Raw genomic sequence first — 22,493 nt, 5'->3', positions numbered from 1 at the left:
ACTCCCTCCAGCCCCTCCTCCCACTTTGGGCTTTGTCCCTTTCCCGGGCCAGGAGGGCACCTGATTCTTTTGTTCTCCAGCCCTTTAGCTCTCACCTTGCAGGGGGGAAGGGCCCAGGCCACCAGTTGCCAGGAAACAGGGTGTCGGCCATCCTCTGTGTCCAGACTCCTGCACACACCTGCCCTCTAGGGCTCTGCAATGATCACACACCCTTACCCCACCCCCTAGATACTTAAGAACTGCACAGGGGAAACTGAGGCACCCCCACACTATTCAGAGGAACCATTAAGAACAGTCCAACTTCGTCACATCTCTCCCCCCTTCGAGATCGAACTGAGCGGGGTCACTTTAGCCGGTGACCTGGGGAAGTTTGAAACCACCAACGTTCCCATGGATGCCCCAGTACCTCTCCCATTCCTTGGTAGGAGTTACACCAGGCCCTTCCAGTTTCACGCCCTCCCTTACGGGGGTCGTCGATAGCACTTGCAGGCCGCATATGGGAAGGCTTATGCGGCCCGTGCCATTTGGCCACCCCAAAACCCCAGGGGGTCAAACTGGGATTGGGTCTTCTCCCAGCGCTCCAGTCTGGAGGGCTGCAATTTGGGTTCTCCTGGTTAAGAGCCCCCATCTTGACCTGGGCCATATACTGTTTACTTACAGAGCTAGCATGGAGACATCCCTCTCTCAACAACCTTGTCTCCCCAACAAGCTGGCCAAACACAGCCACTTGCTTAGAGGACTCTTTAACTTTCTTAACAGCTTTCACTCCATCTGAGACCTTCTCAAAGCTCTCCACACTGGATCCTTCAACAGGAAAGTCAGTGGATCCATTCACAACAGAAAATTTCGGGCTGTTAGGAACTGAAACTTTCTTGATTAAATCACTTTCACACCCTTCAGTGGCAGTAAACTGCTTGCAAAGACTCCATGAGGATTCCTTTCCCGAGGGGCTTTTCTATGGAACAATTCACCCCTCACAGAAATTCCGCTCTTATCCTCTTCACCTAGGGCTTGCTCTAGAGAAACACTTTCCTGAGCAACAACAGACTCTTTCTGGGTCTCCCTTACATCCAGAATTACCTCTGGCCCATCTGGCGGATTCCTACACAATCCCCTTTCAGGCAAACTAACAGACTTCCTAGATAACAGGTCAGAAGCATTCTCCTTCCCTTTGCCACACACAAGTTCAGGAATCTTTTCCTTCTTGCTACAGGTTTCCGCACCATAAGTAGGTAACACAATCACATCACCTTCATGCTCTCCTTGTGCCCTGGCTAGGATCTCACCCTGATTAGACAGAGTTGCTACACCCTTTCCCAACAACACACTAGCAACAGGCAAAATACAAGCACCAGAATTGTCTGGCCTCTGGGATTTTGCATAGACACTAACTGGATGTGACCTAGTTAGAGGGCCATTCTCCCGAGCAGACACAAACTTAGGACCATTCCCTTCCTGGGTGTTAGCTGAATCCAGAACCAACTCTGAGACAACTGCACAACCCTCAATCATCATAGGCTGCAAGGCCCCTTTTGTCTGCTCCACAGACAAAGAAGAGCAGGACACACTTTCTTCTTTACCAGACACACAGCTTGGGATCTCTTTCCCCTTGTCCCAGCACACAAGGCTGGTCACAGACAACTGCTTGGAGATCAGCGTAGCTCCCTCCATAGGCAAGTCAGTACCCCTGACAGACACAGGCACGTTTCCTTCACTGTCACAATTCTCCACCCAGGTAACACTCATCTTCCACTCTCCTCGCCTTCCCACCCTGCTGACTAGACACAGCCATCAGCTCACAATGCTGCCTAGGCTCATCCAGACTTTCTTTACCAAGCACCTTGCCACTCCCAACAGATCCCCTGCCCTGCCTGTGTCTCCCCCCACTCAGCTGGGGTCTCAGCTCCCACTGTGCTCAAGGCTGCCCTTGCTGTCCCAGTGGGGGTAGGCAGTGAGCTCGCTGCTTTCCTCACTGCATCAGAGCCAGCCTGAGTCCCCCCCTCCCGCGGCTCCGGCATGCAAGAGGGGCAGGGAGCATCTCTCTGTCCCACCCAGCCCCAGGGGTCTTGTGTGATGATGTGACGCAGCAGGGAGGGGGGATGTACTGCACCCCGTGAACAGCGCTTCCTACAGTAAGTGACTGGGGAACAGTAAAACGAAGGGGGATTGACGGGGACCAGGCGTGCTGAAGATTCAGAGAGAGACGGTTTCAGGGGGCGGTTAACCCCTGGGAGTGTGTGACCAGAGAAGGACTTTTGCACTAACAGGGTCCCCCGGGAGATTGCAGGGAGCGGTCCCAGGGGCGGAGGAGTCTGCAGCTCAACCCTGGCAAAGAGGTGGTGACCTCAAGAAGGACTGGCACACTAGGGGTTTTTCCTGGAAACCGTAGAAAGCTGCTGAGGCCTGCGAGTGGCCAGCAAGGAGATGTAAGCTATATGCCTTAAGAGCGACCTGGTGGAGCTGTGTGGTGGAGCTCTGCATCCCTGGAGCGGAGGCGGCTGGAATGGGAGAGGGAGATGAAAATGAGGGAGCTGGAGGATCATGAAAAACAACGTCAACATGAGCAGGAGGAGAAGGAGCGGGAACGTCAGGAGAAGGAGCGGGAGCGTCAGGAGAAGGAGAGGCAACGTAGGCATGAGCTGCACACTGGGAGGTCCACCAAGGAACAGTTGATTGCCCAGTTGGAGGAGCGGGATCGCCTGGATGACCCGATCCCTGTCCCTGAGGGAAGCTGCCCGGAGGATGCAGCGTGGGCCCTGGGGCCTGACCGGGCTGGGAGGGGTCAGACTGCTGCCGAGGACATCCCGAGACCCTTCCTACCTATGCCTGGGAAAGGGGTTGGGGGAAGCCCGGCGAATACCGAGGGCACCCTGACCCCGGCAGCCAGCAGGGGATCCTGCCGGCAGAGCTCCCCATCCCTGCCCTGGAGGCGGCTGGAATGGGAGAGGGAGATGAAAATGAAGGAGCTGGAGGATCATGAAAAACAACGTCAACATGAGCAGGAGGAGAAGGAGAGGGAACATCAGGAGAAGGAGCGGGAACGTCAGGAGAAGGAGCGGGAGCGTCAGGAGAAGGAGACGCAACGTCGGCATGAGCAGGAGGAGAAGGAGAGGGAATGTCAGGAGAAGGAGAAACAAAGACAGCATGAACTGGAGCTGGCCAGGCTGAGGAGCAGTGGGGCCCCGGCTGCGGTGAGTGCGGGGGGACCCAAGACGGCAAGGAGCTTTGATAAGTGCTTCCTGGCCCAGCGGAAGGAGGGGGAGGACATAGATAGCTTCCTGACGGTCTTTGAGAATGCCTGCGAGATGCACAGGGTTGACCCTGCAGACAGGCTCCAGTTTCTCACCCCCTTACTGGACCCCAAAGCCGTGGAGGTGTACAGCTGAATGACAGGGGCGGAGGCAGGGGACTACGAACTGTTCAAACAGGCCCTGCTCCGTGAGTTTGGGCTGACCTCCGAGATGTACCAGAGAAGGTTCTGGAGTCAGCGTAAAACGCCTGAGGTCACCTACCTACAACTGGTCAACCGGATGCAGGGATATGCCCACAAGTGGACAGCTGGGGCTCAAGCTAAAGAGGACCTGCTTGACCTAATCGTACTGGAGCAACTGTATGAACAGTGCCCTTCCGACCTGAGGCTGTGGCTGGTGGACAAAAAGCTCGAGAACCCCCAGCACGCAGGGCAGCTGGCCGACGAGTTTGTGAACAGTCGGTCAGGGGGTAGCAGGGAGGAGTCCCAAAAGAACAGGCCCCCCACGATGCAGAGAGAGAGTCACCATGGGGCCTCCCAGCGGGGAAATAGGGAGAACCCCCTCCCAAGGGGAATGCCTGGTGTCGGCACCCTCTAACCCGCTCGAGGGGACCAACGTGACCTGAGCTGCTATCACTGTGGCCAGAGAGGTCACGTACGGACCCACTGCCCCGGGCTAAGGGACAGACTGAGCAGACCCAACCTACCCAGGGTTAAATGGGGAGGGACTCAGCTGGACGAGGGGAAGACGACCCAGGAAAGGGGGGCTACCAGTTTACCACCTGCTCCGGAGGGAAGACTACCCCAGGCCAGCTCCTCCACAGGGCTGGAGGCTCTGGACTCAGGGTGCTCGGTTTACAGGGTGGGCGCGGGGCTGTCCCTCCAGAGAGAGTGCCTTGTTCCCCTGGGGGTGGATGGGAGGAAGGTCAATGGATACTGGGATACGGGCGCGGAGGTGACGCTGGCCCAGCCCGAGGTGGTGGCCCCAGATAGGGTGGTGCCCAACACCTACCGGACCCTGAGGGGGGTGGGAGGGACCCCATTTAAGGTGCCCGTGGCAAGGGTACACCTGAAATGGGGGGCCAAGGAGGGCCCCAAGGATGTGGGGGTACACCACCATTTGCCCACTGTTTTGATGGGGGGAGAGGCCAAGCAAGCCCCAGACCACCCTGGTTGTGACCCGTAGCCAGAGCCGGTGATAGGCACTGCACCCCAACCTTGGGGAAGGTACCACACCGGAGGCGCAGGACCCTACCCTGGTGGGGAGGGAGCGCCGAGGGGCACGGCTGAGAGAGGCTGAGGCCTCAGACCTGGCCACTGAGGGGGAACCGGGCCCCATCCCTTCCCCAGCTGCTGACTTCCAGGCCAAGTTGAGGAAAGATCCCTCCTTGCGGAAGCTCAGGGACCTGGCCGACCTCAGTGTGGGACGGACCATGAGGAGAGGTTGCCAGAAGAGGTTTCTGTGGGAGAAGGGGTTCCTGTACCGAGAGTGGGCTCCCACAAGGGAAGTGGAGTCCTGTGGGATCAGGAGGCAGCTGGTGGTCCCCCAGAAGTATCACCGCAAGCTACTGTACCTGGCCCATGACATCCCCCTCGCAGGGCACCAGGGAATCCGGCGCACCCTGCAGAGGTTGCTACAGAACTTTTACTGGCCCGGGCTCTTTACCACTATCCGGCAGTATTGCCGATCCTGTGACCACTGTCAGAGGGTGGGGAAGGCCCGGGACAAGGGGAAAGCAGCTTTGAGACGTTTACCCATCATAGAGGAGCCTTTCCAGAAGGTGGCCATGGACATCGTGGGGCCTCTGAGCAAGACGACCTGGTGGGGGAAGAAATACATGCCCTCTACCCCGAGGCAGTGCCCTTAGCTTCCATTGAAGCAGACACTGTGGCAGATGCGCTCCTGACCATTTTCAGCCGAGTGGGGTTCCCCAAGGCAGTCTTGACAGACCAAGGCTCCAACTTCATGTTGGCCTTGCTCCGGTGCTTGTGGGAGAAATGTGGGGTCCGGCACAACTGGGCCTCAGCTTATCACCCCCAGTCCAATGGGCTGGTGGAGAGGTTCAATGGGATGCTAAATATGATGCTGAAAACCTTTATGAACCAGCAACCGCAGGATTGGGACAAGTACTTACCTCACCTGCTGTTCGCGTATAGGGAGGTGCCCCAGGATTCTACCGGATTTTCGCCTTTCGAACTGTTATATGGAAGAAGGGTGAGGGGCCCCCTGGACTTGATGAGAGATGAGTGGGATGGGAAGGCCACTCCCGATGGAGAGTCAGTGGTGGAGTATGTCCTGATCTTCCGAGAGAGACTGGCTGAACTCATGGGGCTGGCCAGGGAGACTCTGGCCAGAGCCCAGAAGAAGCAGAAGGTCTGGTATGATGGCACGGCGCGGGCCCGTGCCTATGCCACCGGGGATCAGGTGATGGTTCTCATCCCCATGAGAAAGAAGAAACTACAGGCCACCTGGGAGGGCCCTTTCAAGGTTGTCAAGCAGCTCAATGAGGTAAACTATGTGGTGGAGCTGTCGAACCGGGCGCACCACCGGCGGGTGTACCATGTGAATATGATGAAGCCATATTATGAAAAGGGGAATGTGGTGGTGGCCGTGTGTGGACATTGGGAGGAGCAGGGAGATGACCCTTTAGTAGATTTATTCCCTGGGACCAGAGCTGGTTCGCCCCTGGAAACAATTCCCCTCTCGGATCAGCTAACCCCTGCCCAGCAAGCTGAGGTCAGGGGGGTGCTGCATCCCTACCGACAGCTGTTTTCCAACCAGCCTGGACGCACTAATCTGACTGTCCACCGGGGGCAGACAGGGTCGCACCCACCGATAAGATGCTCCCCCTTCCGAGTCACAGGGAAAACTGCTCAGGACCTGGAAAGAGAGGTCAGGGACATGCTGGCTTTGGGGGTGATCCAGCCATCTGCCAGCCCTTGGGCCTCGCCGGTGGTGCTGGTCCCCAAAAAGGACGGGTTGCTTCGGTTCTGTGTGGGCTATCGGAAGCTCAATGCCATCACTGTATCTGATGCCTACCCCATGCCCAGGCCTGACGAGCTCCTAGACAAGCTGGGAGGAGCTTGATACCTTAACACCATGGACCTTACAAAGGGCTACTGGCAAGTGCCGCTGGATGCAGTTGCCCGGCTGAAATCGGCCTTTATCACCGCTCTGGGGCTCTGTGAGTTCCTGACCCTGCCTTTCAGCCTCAAGGGAGCGCCCGCCACCTTCCAGCGCCTGGTGGACCAGGTACTGAGGGGGATGGAGAGTTTTGCCATGGCGTATATTGATGACATCTGTGTCTTTAGCCAGACCTGGGAGGACCACGTGTCCCAGGTTAGACAAGTGCTGGACCGACTCCAGGGGGCTGGGCTGACTGTAAAAGCAGAGAAGTGCAAGGTGGGGATGGGTGAAGTATCTTACCTGGGCCAACGGGTGGGGAGCGGCCGCCTAAAGCCAGAACCAGCCAAGGTGGAGGTGATCAGAGATTGGCCCGCTCCCCACACCAAAAAGCAGGTCCAAGCCTTTATTGGGATGGCAGGATACTACCGAAGATTTGTGCCCCACTTTAGCGCCATAGCCACCCCCATGACTGAGCTATGCAAGAAGGGGAAGCCAGACAAGGTGGTCTGGACCGAGCAGTGCCAGGAGGCTTTCCGGGCACTGAAGAAGGCTCTGGTCAGTGGCCCAGTTCTGGCAAACCCAGACTTTGACAAGCCCTTTGTGGTGTTCACCGATGCCTCAGACACGGGACTGGGGGCGGTGTTAATGCAGGAGGATGAAAAGGGGGAGAGACACCCCATCGTGTACCTGAGCAAGAAGTTGCTACCCCGGGAGCAACACTATGCGGCCGTGGAGAAGGAGTGCCTAGCCATGGTGTGGGCCCTCAAGAAACTAGAGCCCTATCTCTTCTGGCGACACTTCACCGTCTACACCGACCACTCTCCCCTGACCTGGCTGCACCAGATGAAAGGAGCCAATGCCAAGCTCCTGAGATGGAGACTGCTCCTGCAGGATTACGACATGGACGTGGTCCACGTGAAGGGAAGTGCCAACCTGATAGTGGATGCGCTGTCTCGGAGAGGGGCCCCGAATTTCCCCACGTCACTGGTCACAGTGACCCCGGTCAGTTCAGTCTCGAAGGGGGGAGAGATGTGATGATGTGGGGCAGCAGGGAGGGGGGAGTGTCGACCTGGGAATGTGCCCTTGGGATGGGAGACCTGAGAGCCTGTCACCTGAGCCAGGAGGGGGTTGGGGCCAGGTGACACCTCTGCCCAGGAATGTGAAGACAGGCTGCAGGAGAGAGCCGGCTGGGTGGGTTTAGTTTCAATTTGGGGCTGGGTGGAGGAACACAGGGGACCCCAGGGCTGAGGTCTAAGCTCCCTGCTCCCCCAGAAGGACTTGACTGAGGGGTCCTGGGGGTACCCACAAGCTCTGTTTTGGACTGTGTTCCTGTTGTCCAATAAACCTTCTGTTTTACCCTGCACCCCAACTTCGCAGTCAGACGTGACTCTCAGCCAGCCAGTAAAACAGAAGGTTTTTTAGACGACAGGAGCATGGTCTAAAACAGAGCTTGTAGGTACAGAGAATAGGACGCCTCAGCTGATTCCATTTTGGGGGGCAGTGAGCCAGACAACCCCATCTGCCCTTCACTCCATGTCCCCAGCCAGCCCCAAACTGAAACTCCCTCCAGCCCCTCCTCCCACTTTGGGCTTTGTCCCTTTCCCGGGCCAGGAGGGCACCTGATTCCTTTGTTCTCCAACCCTTTAGCTCTCACCTTGCAGGGGGGAAGGGCCCAGGCCATCAGTTGCCAGGAAACAGGGTGTCGGCCATTCTCTGTGTCCAGACCCCTGCACACACCTAGGGCTCTGCAATGATCACACACCCTTACCCCACCCCCTAGATACTTAAGAACTGCATAGGGGAAACTGAGGCACCCCCACACTGTTCAGACGAACCATTAAGAACAGTCCCACTTCGTCACAGCCAGTCTCCAGGGTCCGTTCACTCCCTGGCTTCTCTGCTGGGAGGGCTGGGAGCCAGGTTCTCTCCCCACCTCTGGGAAGGGAGTGGGGTGACAGCAGGAGGGATGGGGTCCAGGACTCCTGGGTTCTGTGCACTGCACCACCTCTGACTTGTAGGGGTCTGTACAAGTCTCTACTACACACTGAGGTTTATAACTTTCAGCTCCGCCCGTCACCCCCTAACTGATATGTCGGCTGGGAAAGGCCCCCCCTGCTCTGCAGCTCCCCGGCCGGGCGTCCTCTCTGCTAGGCCCAGGGCTTTACACAGAAAGAACTTCAAGCCCGGGTACCGACCCTCACAACGGATGGTGATGCTTCCCCCGAGCGCCACCACCGTGCTGGGCCAGAGGGTGGGCGTGAGAAATTCTCACCCTACTTTCAACAAGAGAGAGGAGTTAAACAAGGGAGACACCCCACCCCTGCCTCCCTCCCGCCCCAGTTCAGTTCATCTGTCATTCAGCCTCTCTGGGAGTCTGTCCCCTACCAGGGATGGCACTGCCTGCCCATGGGGTTTGGGGACAGGGGGTTCACCGATACATAGCTCAGGACCCAGCTGCATGAGAGATCACCTGTCCCCCCGGCCCCACCTAAGGCCAGCCAGGGAGTCTGACCAGTGGCCCCCTGCAGCTCTGCCCCCCGCCTCGGGGTTGGAAATAGAGTCTGTGACTGGTGGGAGTCACACAAGACCCACCTTTCCCCAGGCCTTGGGAACAGGGGGCTGTGAGTGCAGGGTAGAAAGCAGTTGGGGGTCGATCTTGGGGCAGGGGTGGATCTGGGGGGTTCTCGCCCATGGCTGCTCTGACCGGGAACCTTTCGGTTCCCCGAGGGGATCTAGAGCCCACGGAGGGGCCCTGTTAGCGTTTGTATGAGCTGAAATAAATCCAGGTGTCCCCCCCGCCGATCCTCACAGCCTGGGCGGGGCAGAGCTTTGAACTAGTGAACGGTTCAAATCCTGGCTTCTTTGTCAGAGCCTGGGAGCCAGATTCGGCTCCTAGTTACTCCATGGGGTCGGGGCACAGGAGAACTGTGACGGGTCTTCACAGGGCGAGTTTGGGTTGTGTTTTGGGGAAGGTTCAGGGCTCGATTCCTCTTTTCCCCACCCCACGCATCCCCTCCCCCATCCTTCATGTTACCACCCTCCCCACAGACTGATACTCACCTCCCCACGCCACGCTGTGCCCCGCCAGCCAGCAGCCTGGAGAGAAAAGTGGTGTTAAGGGGTCACATCCCAGAGCAACTGCATCCTACACCCTGGTCTCAGATCCCCACCATGGCCACACGCCCTGATCTCAGATCCCCCCGCCCCCCATGGCCACACGCCCTGGCTGTCTCCGATACTCACTGAGGAGGATGACGGTGATAGCAGACGCCATGATGGGGCAGTGGGAGGCCCCCCAGCGCTGCCACCAACACCCAAGTGTCCAGCTCCACTCAGCCTGAGGCCCGAGTGCCAGCGGAATGAAGAACTGCGCCGGGGGCTGCAGCCCCAGGAAGCCGTTGATGCGCTCGGCCCCTTTCTTCCCCCATCAGCTGGTTTCTCTGCAATCTCCAGCCCAAATCGGCCGCTGTCAGAGCAAAGCCAGCTCCCTGCAACACCCAGCAAACCACATCCCCTCCTGCAGCTAGGCTCCCAGCCCCACAGACACAGCGTCTCAGCTCCCTCGTTATACCTCCTATATACCCTGAGATCCCCCAAGACTGGGGCCACCCCACAAGGAAGGACACTTTTGAAAACTGCCACAAACTCCCATCACACAGAGTCCAGTCTCTAGGGTCCATTCATTCCCTGGGTTCTTTGCTGGGAGGGCTGGGAGCCAACCCTCCCAGCGGATGGTGACGCTTCCCCCGAGAGCCACCACCCTGCTGGGGCTCACCCAGATGGTGGGTTTGAGAAATTCTCACCCTGCTGTCGACAAGAGACAGGAGTTAAACAGGGGAGACACAGCCCCCCGCTTCCCCTCCACCCCAATTCAGTCCATCCCTCGTTCAGCCTCTCTGGGAGTCTCTCCCCTACCCGGTTGGCACTGTCTGCCCATGGGGCTCAGGGCAGGGGGTTCACCCATACGTAGCTCAGGACCCGGCTGCATGAGAGATCACCTGCCCCGCCCCACCCCACCTGAGGCCAGCCAGGGAGCCTGACCAGTGGGCCCCTTGCAGCTCTGCCCCCCGCCCCGGAGTCGGAAATAGAGTCTGTGACCGGCGGGAGTCACACAAGACCCACCTTTCCCCAGGCCTTGGGAACGGGGGGCTGTGAGTGCAGGGGAGGGAGCTCTTGGGAGTGGATCTGCGGGGTTCTCCCCACGGCTGCACTGACCGTGAACGTGTCGGTTTCCCCTGCAGGAACAGAACCAGCATCTGTTGGGGCAGGGGAAGGAGCTGAAACACCAACACAGGGATCACCCCTCCACTCTCTGCAACCAGTGGAGGGTCAGCCACTGGGCCTATGGGGCCTGTGTGTCCAGGGGCCCTGGCCAAGTGGGGGCCCCTTTAGACAGGGGCGGCTCTACCAATTTTGCCACACCAAGCAGTCGCTGCCGAATTGCCGCCGAGCCTGGAAGAGCAGCGGAGCTGCCGCCCTTACTCCCCACTGGGCCCCTGGGCCGGGCTGTGGGGCAGAGCTTCTCCGGTCTTGGGGCCGCAGTTGGGGGGTGTCACGGAGTCCCCGGGCGATGCGCTGGAACTGCTTCCTACGAAGCCAGGCAGGACTGTGGGGAAGTCTCCTCTCTGGGAGCAGCCTGTCTGCAGGACACACAGCTCACCCGGCTTCCACCTTCCTGGGTCTGACCTCAGAGCATTCAGCCTCCTCTGCCCCTCCGTGTGCTTCCCACAGAGAGTAAGCCCAGGTGGGGTCCTCTGGGCTTTGTCCCTTTCGGGGCCAGGAGGGCACCTGAGTCCTTTATTCTCCAACCCTTTAGCTCTCACCTTGCAGGGGGGAAGGGCCAGGCCCTCAGGTGGCAGGAAACAGGGTGTTGGGCATTCTCTGTGTCCAGACCCCTGCACACACCTGCCCTCTAGGGCTCTGCAACGATCATACACCCTTATCCCACCACCGAGATACTTAAGAACTGCATAGGGGAAAGTGAGGCGCCCCCACACTATTCAGAGGAAACATTAAGAACTGTCCCGCTTCGTCACATCTCTCCCCCCTTCGAGATCGAACTGAGCAGGGTCACTTTAGCTGGTGACCTGGGGAAGTTCGAAGCCACCAACGTTCCCATGGATGCCCCAGCATCTCTCTCATTCCTTGGTGGGAGTTACACCAAGCCTTTCCCGTTTCACACCCTCCCTTAGGTCGGGGTTGGTCGATAGCGCTCGAAGGCCGCATGTGGGAAGGTTTATGTGGCCCGTGCCCTTTGGCCACCCCAAAACCCCTGAGGGTCAAACTGGGATTGGGTCTTCTCCCAGCGCTCCAGTCTGGAGGGCTGCAATTCGGGCTCTCTTGGTTAAGAGCCCCCATCTTGACCTGGGCCACATACTGTTTACTTACAGAACTAGCATGGAGACATTCCTCTCTCAAAAACCTTGTCTCCCCAACAAGCTGGCCAAACACAGCCACTTGGTTAGAGGACTGTTTAACTTTCTTAACAGCTTTCACTCCATCTGAGACCTTCTCAAAGCTATCCACACTGGATCTTTCAACAGGAAAGTCAGTGGATACATTCACAACAGAAAATTTTTGGCTGTTAAGAACTGAAACTTTCTTAATTAAATCACTTTCACACCCTTCAGTTGCAGTAAACTGCTTGCAAAGACTCCATGAGGATCCCTTTCCCTAGGGCTTTTCTATGCAACAATTCACCCTTCACAGAAATTCTGCTCTTACCCTCTTTACCTAGGGCTTGCTCAAGAGGAACACTTTCCTGAGGAACAACAGACTCTTTCCGGGTCTCACTTACATCCCCTTTCAGGCAAACTGACAGACTTCCTAGATAAAAGGTCAGAAGCATTCTCCTTCCCTTTGCCACACACAAGTTCAGGAATCTTTTCCTTCTTGCAACACGTTTCCACACCCTCAGTAGATAACACAATCAAATCACCTTCATGCTCTCCTTCTGCCCTGGCTAGGATCTCACCCTGATTAGACAGAGTTGCTACGCACTTTCCGAACAATACACTAGCAACAGGCAAAATACAAGCACCTGAATTGTCTAGAATCTAGGATTTTACATAGACACTAACTGGATGTGACCTAGATTCAGGGCCATTCTCTCGAGCAGACACAAACTTAGGACCCTTCCCTTCCTGGGCTTGAGCTGAATCCAGAACCAACTGTGAGACAACTGCACGACCCTCAACCATCACAGGCTGAAAGGCCCCTTCTGTCTGCTCCACAGACAAAGAAGAGCCGGACACACTTTCTCCTTTACCAGACACACAGCTTGGGATCTCATTCCCCTTGTCCCGGAACACAAGGCTGTTCACAGACAACTGCTTGGAGACCGGGGTAGCTCCCTCCATAGGAAGTCACAGGCACATTTCCTTCACTGTCCTAATTCTCCACACAGACATATAGGTTGGGGTTAGGAGTGGGAGCCTGTCCACCACCCCACCCATCTGGCTGACGGAGGGACAGCAATTTAGTGTCAAGGTTCCCTGCGGAACTGGACCCCCGGGGTCTACCCTCACTCCCCCCTGGGAGGTCCCCTAGGCCTCTCCACTGCCCCACCACCAGTTCATGCTGCTGCTGCTTCTGCAGCTCTTTCTCAGGCTCTCGCTGTCTCTCACAGTCCTCTTGCTCTCTCGGACTCAGCTCCAATCTCGTCCGTCTCCGATCCCCCGATGGGGAACCCGATCGTGAAGACCCTCGTCTGGTCGGGGACAGGAGTCTTGGGGATGTCTGGCTACCACTCCAGCTGCTCCCAGATCCTGCTGTAGCCCCATTTGGGGTCAGGAATCTGTTCCTTAGAGCGGTCATCCTCCTCCAGCTGCACGATTAACTGTGCCTTGGTGAACTTTCCAATGCTCAACCCTCTCTTTCTGCACAGGGTTACAATGTCCTTCTTAAGGAGACGGTGACAGGCCATCACTCTGCTCTTCCCAACTTGTTGTGGACTCACAGGCCTGTGTGCTCTCAGCTCCCCACGGTTTCCAGGGAGAACCCCTCCTGTGCCAGCCCTTCTCAAGGTCACCACCTCTTTGCCAGGGTCGACCTGCAGACTCCTACGCCCCTGGGACCGCTCGATGCAATCCCCCGGAGGACCCTGTTACTACAAAAGTCCTTCTCTCTCCCAGGGCCAAGCTGCAGGCTCCTCTGACCCTTACACTGCTCACCGCAGTCCCCAGAGGGACCCCATTACTGCACAGTCCTTCTCGCTGGTCACACACTCCCAGGGGTTAACCGCCCCCCGAAACCGCTCCTCTCTGAGCCTTCAGCACGCCTGGTCCTCATCAATCCCCCCTCGTTTTACTGCTCCCCAGTCACTTACTGCAGGAAGTGCCATCCATGGGGTGCAGTACATCCCACCTTTGCCACCAGTTGTCATGGAGACCCTGGGCGATGCTCTGGAACTGCTCCCCACGAAGCCAATCAGGACTCTGGGGAAGTCTCCTCTCTGAGAGCAGCCTGTCTGCAGAACACACAGCTCACCCAGCTTCCACCTTCCTGGGTCTGTCTTCGGAGCATTCAGCATCCTCTGCCCCTCTATGCACTTCCCACAGTGTGACGAAGTGGGACTGTTCTTAATGTTTCCTCTGAATAGTGTGGGGGTGCCTCAGTTTCCCCTATGCAGTTCTTAAGTATCTAGGGGGTGGGATAAGGGTGTATGATCATTGCAGAGCTCTAGAGGGCAGGTGTGTGCAGGGGTCTGGACACAGAGCATGGCCCACACCCTGTTTCCTGGCAACTGATGGCCTGGCCCTTCCCACCTGCAAGGTGAGAGCTAAAGGGTTGGAGAACAAAGGAATCAGGTGCCCTCCTGGTCCGGGAAAGGGACAAAGCCCAGAGGAGGAGTTGCTGGGGGGAGTTTCAGTTTGGGGCTGGCTGGGGACATGGAGTGAAGGGCAGACGTGGTTGTCTGGCTCACTGCCCCCCAAAATGGACCCAGCTGAGGGTTCCTGTTCTCTGCACCTGCAAGCTCTGTTTTAGACCACGTTCCTGTCATCTAATAAACCTCTGTTTTACTGGCTGGCTGAGAGTCACGTCTGACTGCGAAGTTCTGGGGCAGGACCCTCTGGCTTCCCAAGGACCCCGCCTGAGCGGACTCGCTGGGGGAAGTGCACGGCGGGGCAGAGGATGCTGAATGCTCTGAGGTCAGACCCAGGAAGGTGGAAGCTGTGTGAGCTGTGTGTCCTGAAGACAGGCTGCTCACAGAAAGGAGACTTCCCCATAGTCCTGCCTGGCTTCATGGGGAGCAGTTCCAGAGCATCGCTCAGGGACTCCATGACAACTGGTGGCAGAGGTGGGATATACTGCACCCCGTGGTCGGCGCTTCCTGCAGTAAGTGACTGGGGAGCAGTAAAATGAAGGGGGATTGACTGGGACCAGGCGTGCTGAAGATTTAGAGAGAGACGGTTTCAGGGGGCGGTTAACCCCTAGGAGTGTGTGACCAGAGAGAAGGACTTTTGCAGTAACAGGGTCCCCCGGGCGATTGCAGCGAGCGGTCCCAGGGGAGGAGGAGTCTGCAGCTTGACACTGGCAAAGAGGAGGTGACCTCGAGAAGGGCTGGCTGTCACGGAGTGTGGGGGAGTCCAGGCCCTGCACCCCTCTTCCTGGGATTCACTGAGACTCTCAGCCAGCCAGTAAAACAGAAGGTTTATTGGACAACAGGAACACAGTCCAAAACAGAGCTTGTGGGTACACCCAGGACCCCTTAGTCAAGTCCTTCTGGGGGAGCAGGGAGCTTAGACCCCAGCCCTGGGATTCCCTGCGTTCCTCCACCCAGCACCAAACTGAAACTAAACCCCCCCAGCAGCCTCCCTGCTGCAGCCTCCGTCCACATTCCTGGGCAGAGGTGTTACCTCCCGCTCCCCCTCCTGGCTCAGGTGACAGGCTCTCAGGTCTCCCGTCCCCAGGGCACATTCCCAGGTCAACACTCCCCCCTCCCTGCTGCGTCACATCCTCACACTGGCACACAAGGTGTTCTCCCTGGAAACTGTGGGGAGCTGAGAGCACACATGCCTGTGAGTCCACAACAACTTGGGAAGAGCGGACTGATGGTCTGTCACCATCTCCTTAAGAAGGACATTGTAACCCTGTGCAGAAAGAGAGGGTTGAGCATTGGAAAGTTCACCAAAGCACAGTCAATCGTGCAGCTGGAGGAGGATGACCGCTCTAAGGAACAGATTTCTGACCCCAAATGGGGCTATAGCAGGATCTGGGAGCAGCTGGAGTGGGAGCCAGGCATCCCCAAGACTCCTGTCCCGGACCAGACGGGGGTCTTCACGATCGGGCTCCCCATCCGGGGATCGGAGACGGACGGGATTGGAGCTGAGTCCGAGAGAGCAAGAGGACTGTGAGAGACAGCGGAAGCCCGAGAAAGAGCTGCAGAAGCAGCAGCAGCATGAACTGGCGGTGGAGAAGCGGAGAGGCCTAGGGGACCTCCCAGGGGGGAGTGGGGATAGACCCCGGGGGTCCAGTTCCGCAGGGAACCTCGAGACGAAATTGCTGCCCCTGGTTAAGGAGGGGGGGGATGTGGATGCCCACCTCACTGCCTTTCAGCAGGCTGGCGATTTGAACCAGGGGGACCCTGCGGAAAAGCCCTGATGTGTAGCTCCCTTGCTGGGTCCCAAGGCCATAGACTCCATCAGCCAGATGGGTGGGGAGGTGGACAGGCTCCCACTCCCGACGCCAACCTATATGTCTGTGTGGACTTTCCTGGGGCCAGGCCCCTTGGACCCCCAGTGGGAGCGGAAGGTGATGGTCAATGGGGAGACATTCCTGGGGTGGCGAGATCTGGGGACAGAGAGAACTGTTGTCAGGCCCCGGGTGGTGCAGCCTCAGATGCTGAGGGGCTGCGTGAGCTGGGTGAGGGTCCCAGGGATGAAGCCCCTCACCCTGCTATTGCCCAGATCCCTGTGCAGACCCAGGAGGGGTGGGGCTGGCCAGAAGTTGGGGTGCTCCAGGATACCAGCTGCGAGACCCTGTTGTGGGGTGACTGTGTCTCTTTGGGACAGGATCCAGGCCCTGGTCCGGTAACTGCCGAGGGTTTGAATTTGAATCCAGGGAACCAATCGGTGGAGAGGGAAATGGTCAGTGAAAATGCAGATGACCTGGCTGGCAGCAGGGAGGAGATGCTAGGCTTAGGCTACCTGCCTGCCTGTAACCAGCCCCATGGGGCTCCCCGACCCCCTTGCACACTGGAGAGGGGGCTCAGGCTGGCTCTGATGCAGTGAGGAAAACAGCGAGCTCGCTGCCTACCCCCTGGGCCCAGACTGCTCTGTGCCTCCCCAGTGCGGGGGCAGCCGGGGGACCATCCCTTGGGAAAGGCCCCCTGCTCTGCAGCTGCCCCTGGGGGCAGGGATTCCCCCTCCCTTGGCACCAAATCTCCAGGAGCTGCTGCTTCCCCCTGGCTGGGGAACCCCCCACTGACACTGTCCCTGCTCCCTGTCCGGGCGAGTCCTAGGGCTCTGGGCAGAGCCTGGCTCTGAGCATCCCATCTGGGTGCCGACCTTCTGAGGGTCCGGCTGGGAGCAGAGACGTGGAGCCGGGCCCCTCACCTGCTACCACCAGCTGCACGCGGTCACTGGGCTGCGAGGAGACGAAGGGCTCTGATCGGGGCCGGTAGCTGCAGCTGTAGCTCCCTCCGTGCTGCCGGGCCACGGTGGGGATGCGGAACTCGGCCTCGTCCCGAGCAGGGTCCATGTGTCGCGGCGGGTTCAGGTCTCCAGGCTTGTTCAGGAAGAACCTCACGTCCCGGCGCTGCCCCTGACACCGGATGGTGACGTTTGCCCCTGGAGCGGTGACCCCAGCAGGGCTCAGAGAGATGGAGGGTCTGGGTAAGCTGGGATCTGCGCACAGGAGACAGGCTGTGAGAGCCAGACCCGGGCACCCACCCAGCCCCGGCCTCCAGCTGCACAAGAGAAGAGCAAGGGAGGATTTGATAGCAGCCTTCAACTCCCTGAAGGGGGGCTCCAAAGAGGATGGAGTTGGGCTGTTCTCAGTGGGGGCAGATGACAAAAAAAGGAGCGATGGTCTCAAGTTGCCATCGGGGAGGTCTACATTGGATATTAGGAAAAACAATTTTACTGGGAGGGTGGTGAAGCACTGGAATGGGTTCCCTAGGGAGGTTGTGGAATCTCCATTCTTAGAGGTTTTTAAGGCTCGGCTTGACAAAGCCCTGGCTGGGATGATTTAGTTGGGGTTGGTCGTGCTTTGAACAGGGGATTCGACTGGAACCTCCTGAGGTCTCTTCGAACCCTGATCTTCTATGATTCTTTGATTCTGTGCTACCCCCAGTGACTCCGTCCCTGCTCCCCGGCCAGGTGTCCCCTCTGCGGGGTCAGGGCTCAGGGCTCAGGGCAGAGCCTGGCTCTGAGGGTCCCATTGGCACCGAGCCCCTGTGAGGGTCTGGCTGGGCTTGGGGCTGGGAATGGGGATGCCGAACCGAGCCCCTCACCTCTCACCACCAGCTCCACGGGGTCGCTGGGGGACGACACGGCGAACGGCTCTGATCTGCTGTGATAGGAGCAGCTGTAGCTCCCGCCGTTCTCCTGGTGCACGTTGGTGATGGGAAACACAGCCCCAAACCCGTCCGAATCCTCAGGCCTGGCCTCCCTCAGCACAGCACATCCAAGTGTGACCAAGTTGGGGGATTTTCTTGTTTTCTCCTTGTTTTTCAATGGTTTGCATGCAGAGGCCCTGGGACTCAGTTTCCCTGGATGTTACTGGTTTAACGAGGTGATGGGAGAGGGAGTTGGTTGGTACAGGGGACCTGCGAGGGAACTTGGGACGCCGGCCAATGGCTTGGAGAATGGAGACCCCAGCGATTGGTGACCAGGAGGCCCAGCTCAGGAGTTACTGCTGGGTTTGGCCAATGGGAGGACAATGGGCTGAGGAGAGAGGATCCTGGTAACCGGACCAGCCGGTTCCAGCCAGAGGGGCCAGAGGACAGAAGAGGGGAGAGGGGGCCCAGGTGACCCTGTTTACCTGGAGAGAAGACAATGGACAGAGGGGGGCTTGGGGCCGGTGAGATCAGATGCCCAGCTATGAAGCAGGGGGGCTCGGGGCTGGATAGAGGGAGCAGGCAGAGCCCACCTGGATGCAGGGGAGACTGGGATGTGCTGTGCTGAGGGAGGCCAGGCCTGAGGCCCGGAGAGTTTCCTGTGCTGGGTTCAGAAGCTCAATAAACCCTCCTGTGTTACGCTGGCTGAGAGTCGCTCCGGGCTAGAGATCAGGGGGGCGTTATTCCCTCTGGGAGTGGAGGCCCCGGGGCTCCAGACCGAGTGGACTCCCTGCGGGGACCCACAGCAGAGACAGGCGTGCTAAGGCTCAGAGAGGTGCAGTTCCAGGAGGTGGAGGGGCCTTACCCCACAGAGAGAGTGGACCCCCGAGAAGGGCTGTCGCACTGAAGGGGGTTCCCCCCAGGGACCGCATGGGGCCAAGAGTGGGCACCCCCTGGGAGTCCATGACTGGCCTCAATACCCCTGCTGCACTAGGGGGTGCTATGCTGCAGGGGAATGGGCTCAGTAGAGGGGCGTTCTCCCCTGGCCATCACTGCTGGCCCTGATACCCCAGTGCACTTGTTGGGGGCGCTGTGCTGCAGGGAATGGGGGCAGAGGTCACTAGGGGGCTCTTCCCTGGCCGTCAGTGCCGGCCCCAGTGCTAAGTAAAGTCCTGCAGAGAGAAATCCTACAAAACCCTGTGCAACAATTACAGCCGTGGCCTTCTTCACATCCTCCCCGGTGTTCTCGGCTCCGATGGGCCTCTCAGTAGACAAGCGTCGCTAGCGGGATGGTTCCTGCTGGGCTTTCCCTTGGGTCTTCCCTCTTTGATATTGTAGCTCTGACTACACCTAACACATAAGAACGGCCACACTGGGTCAGACCGAAGGGCCATCTAGCCCAGTATCCTGTCTGCGACATTGGCCAGTGCCAGGTGCCCCAGAATCATAGAATCATAGAATCATAGAATATCAGGGTTGGAAGGGACCCCAGAAGGTCATCTAGTCCAACCCCCTGCTCGAAGCAGGACCAATTCCCAGTTAAATCATCCCAGCCAGGGCTTTGTCAAGCCTGACCTTAAAAACCTCTAAGGAAGGAGATTCTACCCCCTCCCTAGGTAACGCATTCCAGTGTTTCACCACCCTCTTAGTGAAAAAGTTTTTCCTAATATCCAATCTAAACCTCCCCCATTGCAACTTGAGACCATTACTCCTCGTTCTGTCATCTGCTACCATTGAGAACAGTCTAGAGCCATCCTCTCTGGAACCCCCTTTCAGGTAGTTGAAAGCAGCTATCAAATCCCCCCTCATTCTTCTCTTCTGCAGACTAAACAATCCCAGCTCCCTCAGCCTCTCCTCATAAGTCATGTGCTCTAGACCCCTAATCATTTTTGTTGCCCTTCGCTGGACTCTCTCCAATTTATCCACATCCTTCTTGTAGTGTGGGGCCCAAAACTGGACACAGTACTCCAGATGAGGCCTCACCAGTGTCGAATAGAGGGGAACGATCACGTCCCTCGATCTGCTCGCTATGCCCCTACTTATACATCCCAAAATGCCATTGGCCTTCTTGGCAACAAGGGCACACTGCTGACTCATATCCAGCTTCTCGTCCACTGTCACCCCTAGGACGGAAGGAAGGAAGGAATGAACAGAACAGGGAACCATCAAGTGATCCATCTTCTGTCGTCCTCCCAGCAAACAGAGGCTCGGGACACCATCCCTGCCCATCCTGGCTAATAGCCATTGATGGACGTAACCTCCATGAACTTATCTCGTTCTTTTTTGAAACCTGTTATAACCTTGGCTTTCACAACATCCTGTGGCAAGGAGTTCCACAGGCTGACTGTGCGTTGGGTGAAGAAATACTTCCTCTTGTTTGTTTTAAACCTGCTGACTATTAATTTCATTGGTTCTTGTTTCATGAGAAGGAGTAAACAACACTTCCTTCTTTACTTCCTCCACACCAGTCATGATTTTATAGACCCCGACCTGATCCCCCGTTAGTTGTCTCTTTTCCAAGCTGAAAAGTTTCAATTTCTCCTCATACAGAAGCCATTCCAGACCCCTGATAATTTTTGTTGCCGTTTTCTGAACCTTTTCCAATTCCAGTCTATCTTTTTTGAGATGGAGCGACCACATCTGCACGCAGTATTCAAGGTGTGGGCGTACCATGGATTTATAGAGAGGCGATATGATATTTTCTGTCTTATCATCTATCCCTTTCTTCACGATGCCCAACCTTCTGCTGGCTTTTTTGACTGTCGCTGCACATTGAGTGGAAGTTTTCAGAGAACTCTTCACACTGACTCCCAGATCTCTCTCTTGCCTGGTAACAGCTAATTGAGGCCTCATCGCTGTATATGTAGAGCTGGGATCATGCTTTCCAACGTGCATCACTTTGCATTGATCAACATTGAATTTCATCTGCCAGTTTGTTGCCCAGTCACCCACTTTCGGGAGATCCCTTTGTAGCTCTTGGCAGTCTGCCTGCGACTTAACTAACTTGAATAGTTTTGTATCATCTGCAAATTTTGCCACCTCACCGTTTATGCATGAAGGTGTGTCACCGACTCTCAGGCCCCTGCAAGCTCTCTCGGCTCTGTAGGATCCCGGGAGGAACTCCCCTCCTTCTGACAGCCTTTCTCGGGGTTCACTCTCTCTTGGGGCTAAGCCCTGGGTTCCACCGTCTCCTGGAACTGCACCTCTCAGAGCCTCCAGCCCGCCTGGCTCTCACCGTGAGCCTCCCACAGGGACTCTCAGCCGGCGTAAAACAGGAGGGTTTATTAAATGTTTGGACAAGGCCCAGGCAGTTGTCAGGGGTTCGGGCCTGGCCAGTCTCAGCTCCATCCAGCTTGTCTGTCCCAGTCCAGGTGGGTCTGTCCCAGTCCAGGTGCAGCCAGACCCCTCTTTGTCCCCAGTCCAGAAGTGACTTCCTTCCAGCTGACCCCCCTATATCACCTTCCCCACAGCCCCACCTCCACCCTTTGTCTTCCTTCTGGGAAAACAGATAGCTGGAGCCCTCTCTCTTCAGTCCTTTGTCCTCCCACTGGCCAGAACTGGCCGGCTCCCAACACAGGCTGGGCCACCAGGTCACCGGTTGATAAGTTCTATCATGTCCAGGCCATTGTCCGGGGTCCAGGCTGCTAGGCGAGGTCACACCCGGCCCTCTGCACCAGCAAACCCCCTCTCCCACCACCTCATTACACACGCCGCACACAGGGGAAACTGAGGCACGCACCGTACTCATGCACAACACTAAGAAAATCCCCTGCTTCGTCACAAGGCGTCATCCCGCTTTTCCTTAGCTGCACTTCCACGCCCCATGCTTATTGGTCTGCCCCATTTTTCTTAGGTTATTTGTAGTTCCTTTTTGTCTCACACACAGCTACGCATGGCAGGTACCCTGCAGTCAGGAGAGACATTTTTCCATAACCTCACCTGTTGGCACATCTTATGCAGTAACCTTTGGTCTTAGCTGTTATTGCTAGGTCACTCAATCATCTAAAGCCTCTGGCCTAGTCTGGCAAAGCTAAAATCGTACAGGTCTCAGTCCTATACTGCACTAATCCTGCAACTCCAGTGTATGGAGCATCCGTTGATTGTATAGGAAATAGCACATCCATTGGCCATACCATCACATAATACACTGAGAAACGGAGGATAAAATGAAGGCTCCACACATAATCGGGGTGTAGTGAGCAGAGCGGCCTCCCTCTGGACCTGAGAGCAAGGGACCACTATGTTCCCCCCTGGTGGGTGGAGCCAAATGTGCCCCGGCCCCTTCCCAGAAGTACCGGGTCGCGGCAGGAAGTATAAAGGGAGGGCCCTGAAGGGGAAGGAGGCAGATGTCTCCAGCCTGCTGCTGAATGCAGAGCTGACTCTGTGCCCTGCCCTGCCCTGCCCTGCCCTGCCCCCGCGGGAAACCAACAATGGAGACATGGTGCCAGGACTGTCGTCCGTAGTGTACCCCATGGAGACAAAGGACCCCTGGACTGCGGAACCCCCCCCCCGCCCCCCAGACTGTGGTAGGAAGTAGCCCAGGGACACCAGACTTTCGTCCAGTTTTGTCGCCGGAGCACAGGCTGGTGTGTTTGGGTAGGATCCCCACTGACCCA

At 57.4% G+C, this 22,493-nt stretch overlaps 1 protein-coding gene across 2 annotated transcripts in view; it reads right to left on the bottom strand.

The window, feature by feature from the left end:
* Nucleotides 1-22,493, bottom strand: part of LOC119564368 (immunoglobulin superfamily member 1-like) — an 80,716-nt gene that overhangs the window by 7,117 nt on the left and 51,106 nt on the right. For both annotated transcript variants that reach the window (XM_043534848.1, XM_043534847.1), the window contains exon 5: nt 16,934-17,224. In XM_043534848.1, coding sequence (XP_043390783.1) covers nt 16,934-17,224 — 291 coding nt within the window. The remainder of the gene's footprint in view (nt 1-16,933; nt 17,225-22,493) is intronic.

The sequence above is a fragment of the Chelonia mydas genome, chromosome 23, assembly GCF_015237465.2.
Source record: "Chelonia mydas isolate rCheMyd1 chromosome 23, rCheMyd1.pri.v2, whole genome shotgun sequence".
NCBI lineage: Eukaryota > Metazoa > Chordata > Testudines > Cheloniidae > Chelonia > Chelonia mydas.
Note: the sequence above shows the minus strand (reverse complement) of the source record. Positions and strands in the feature narration are given on the sequence as shown.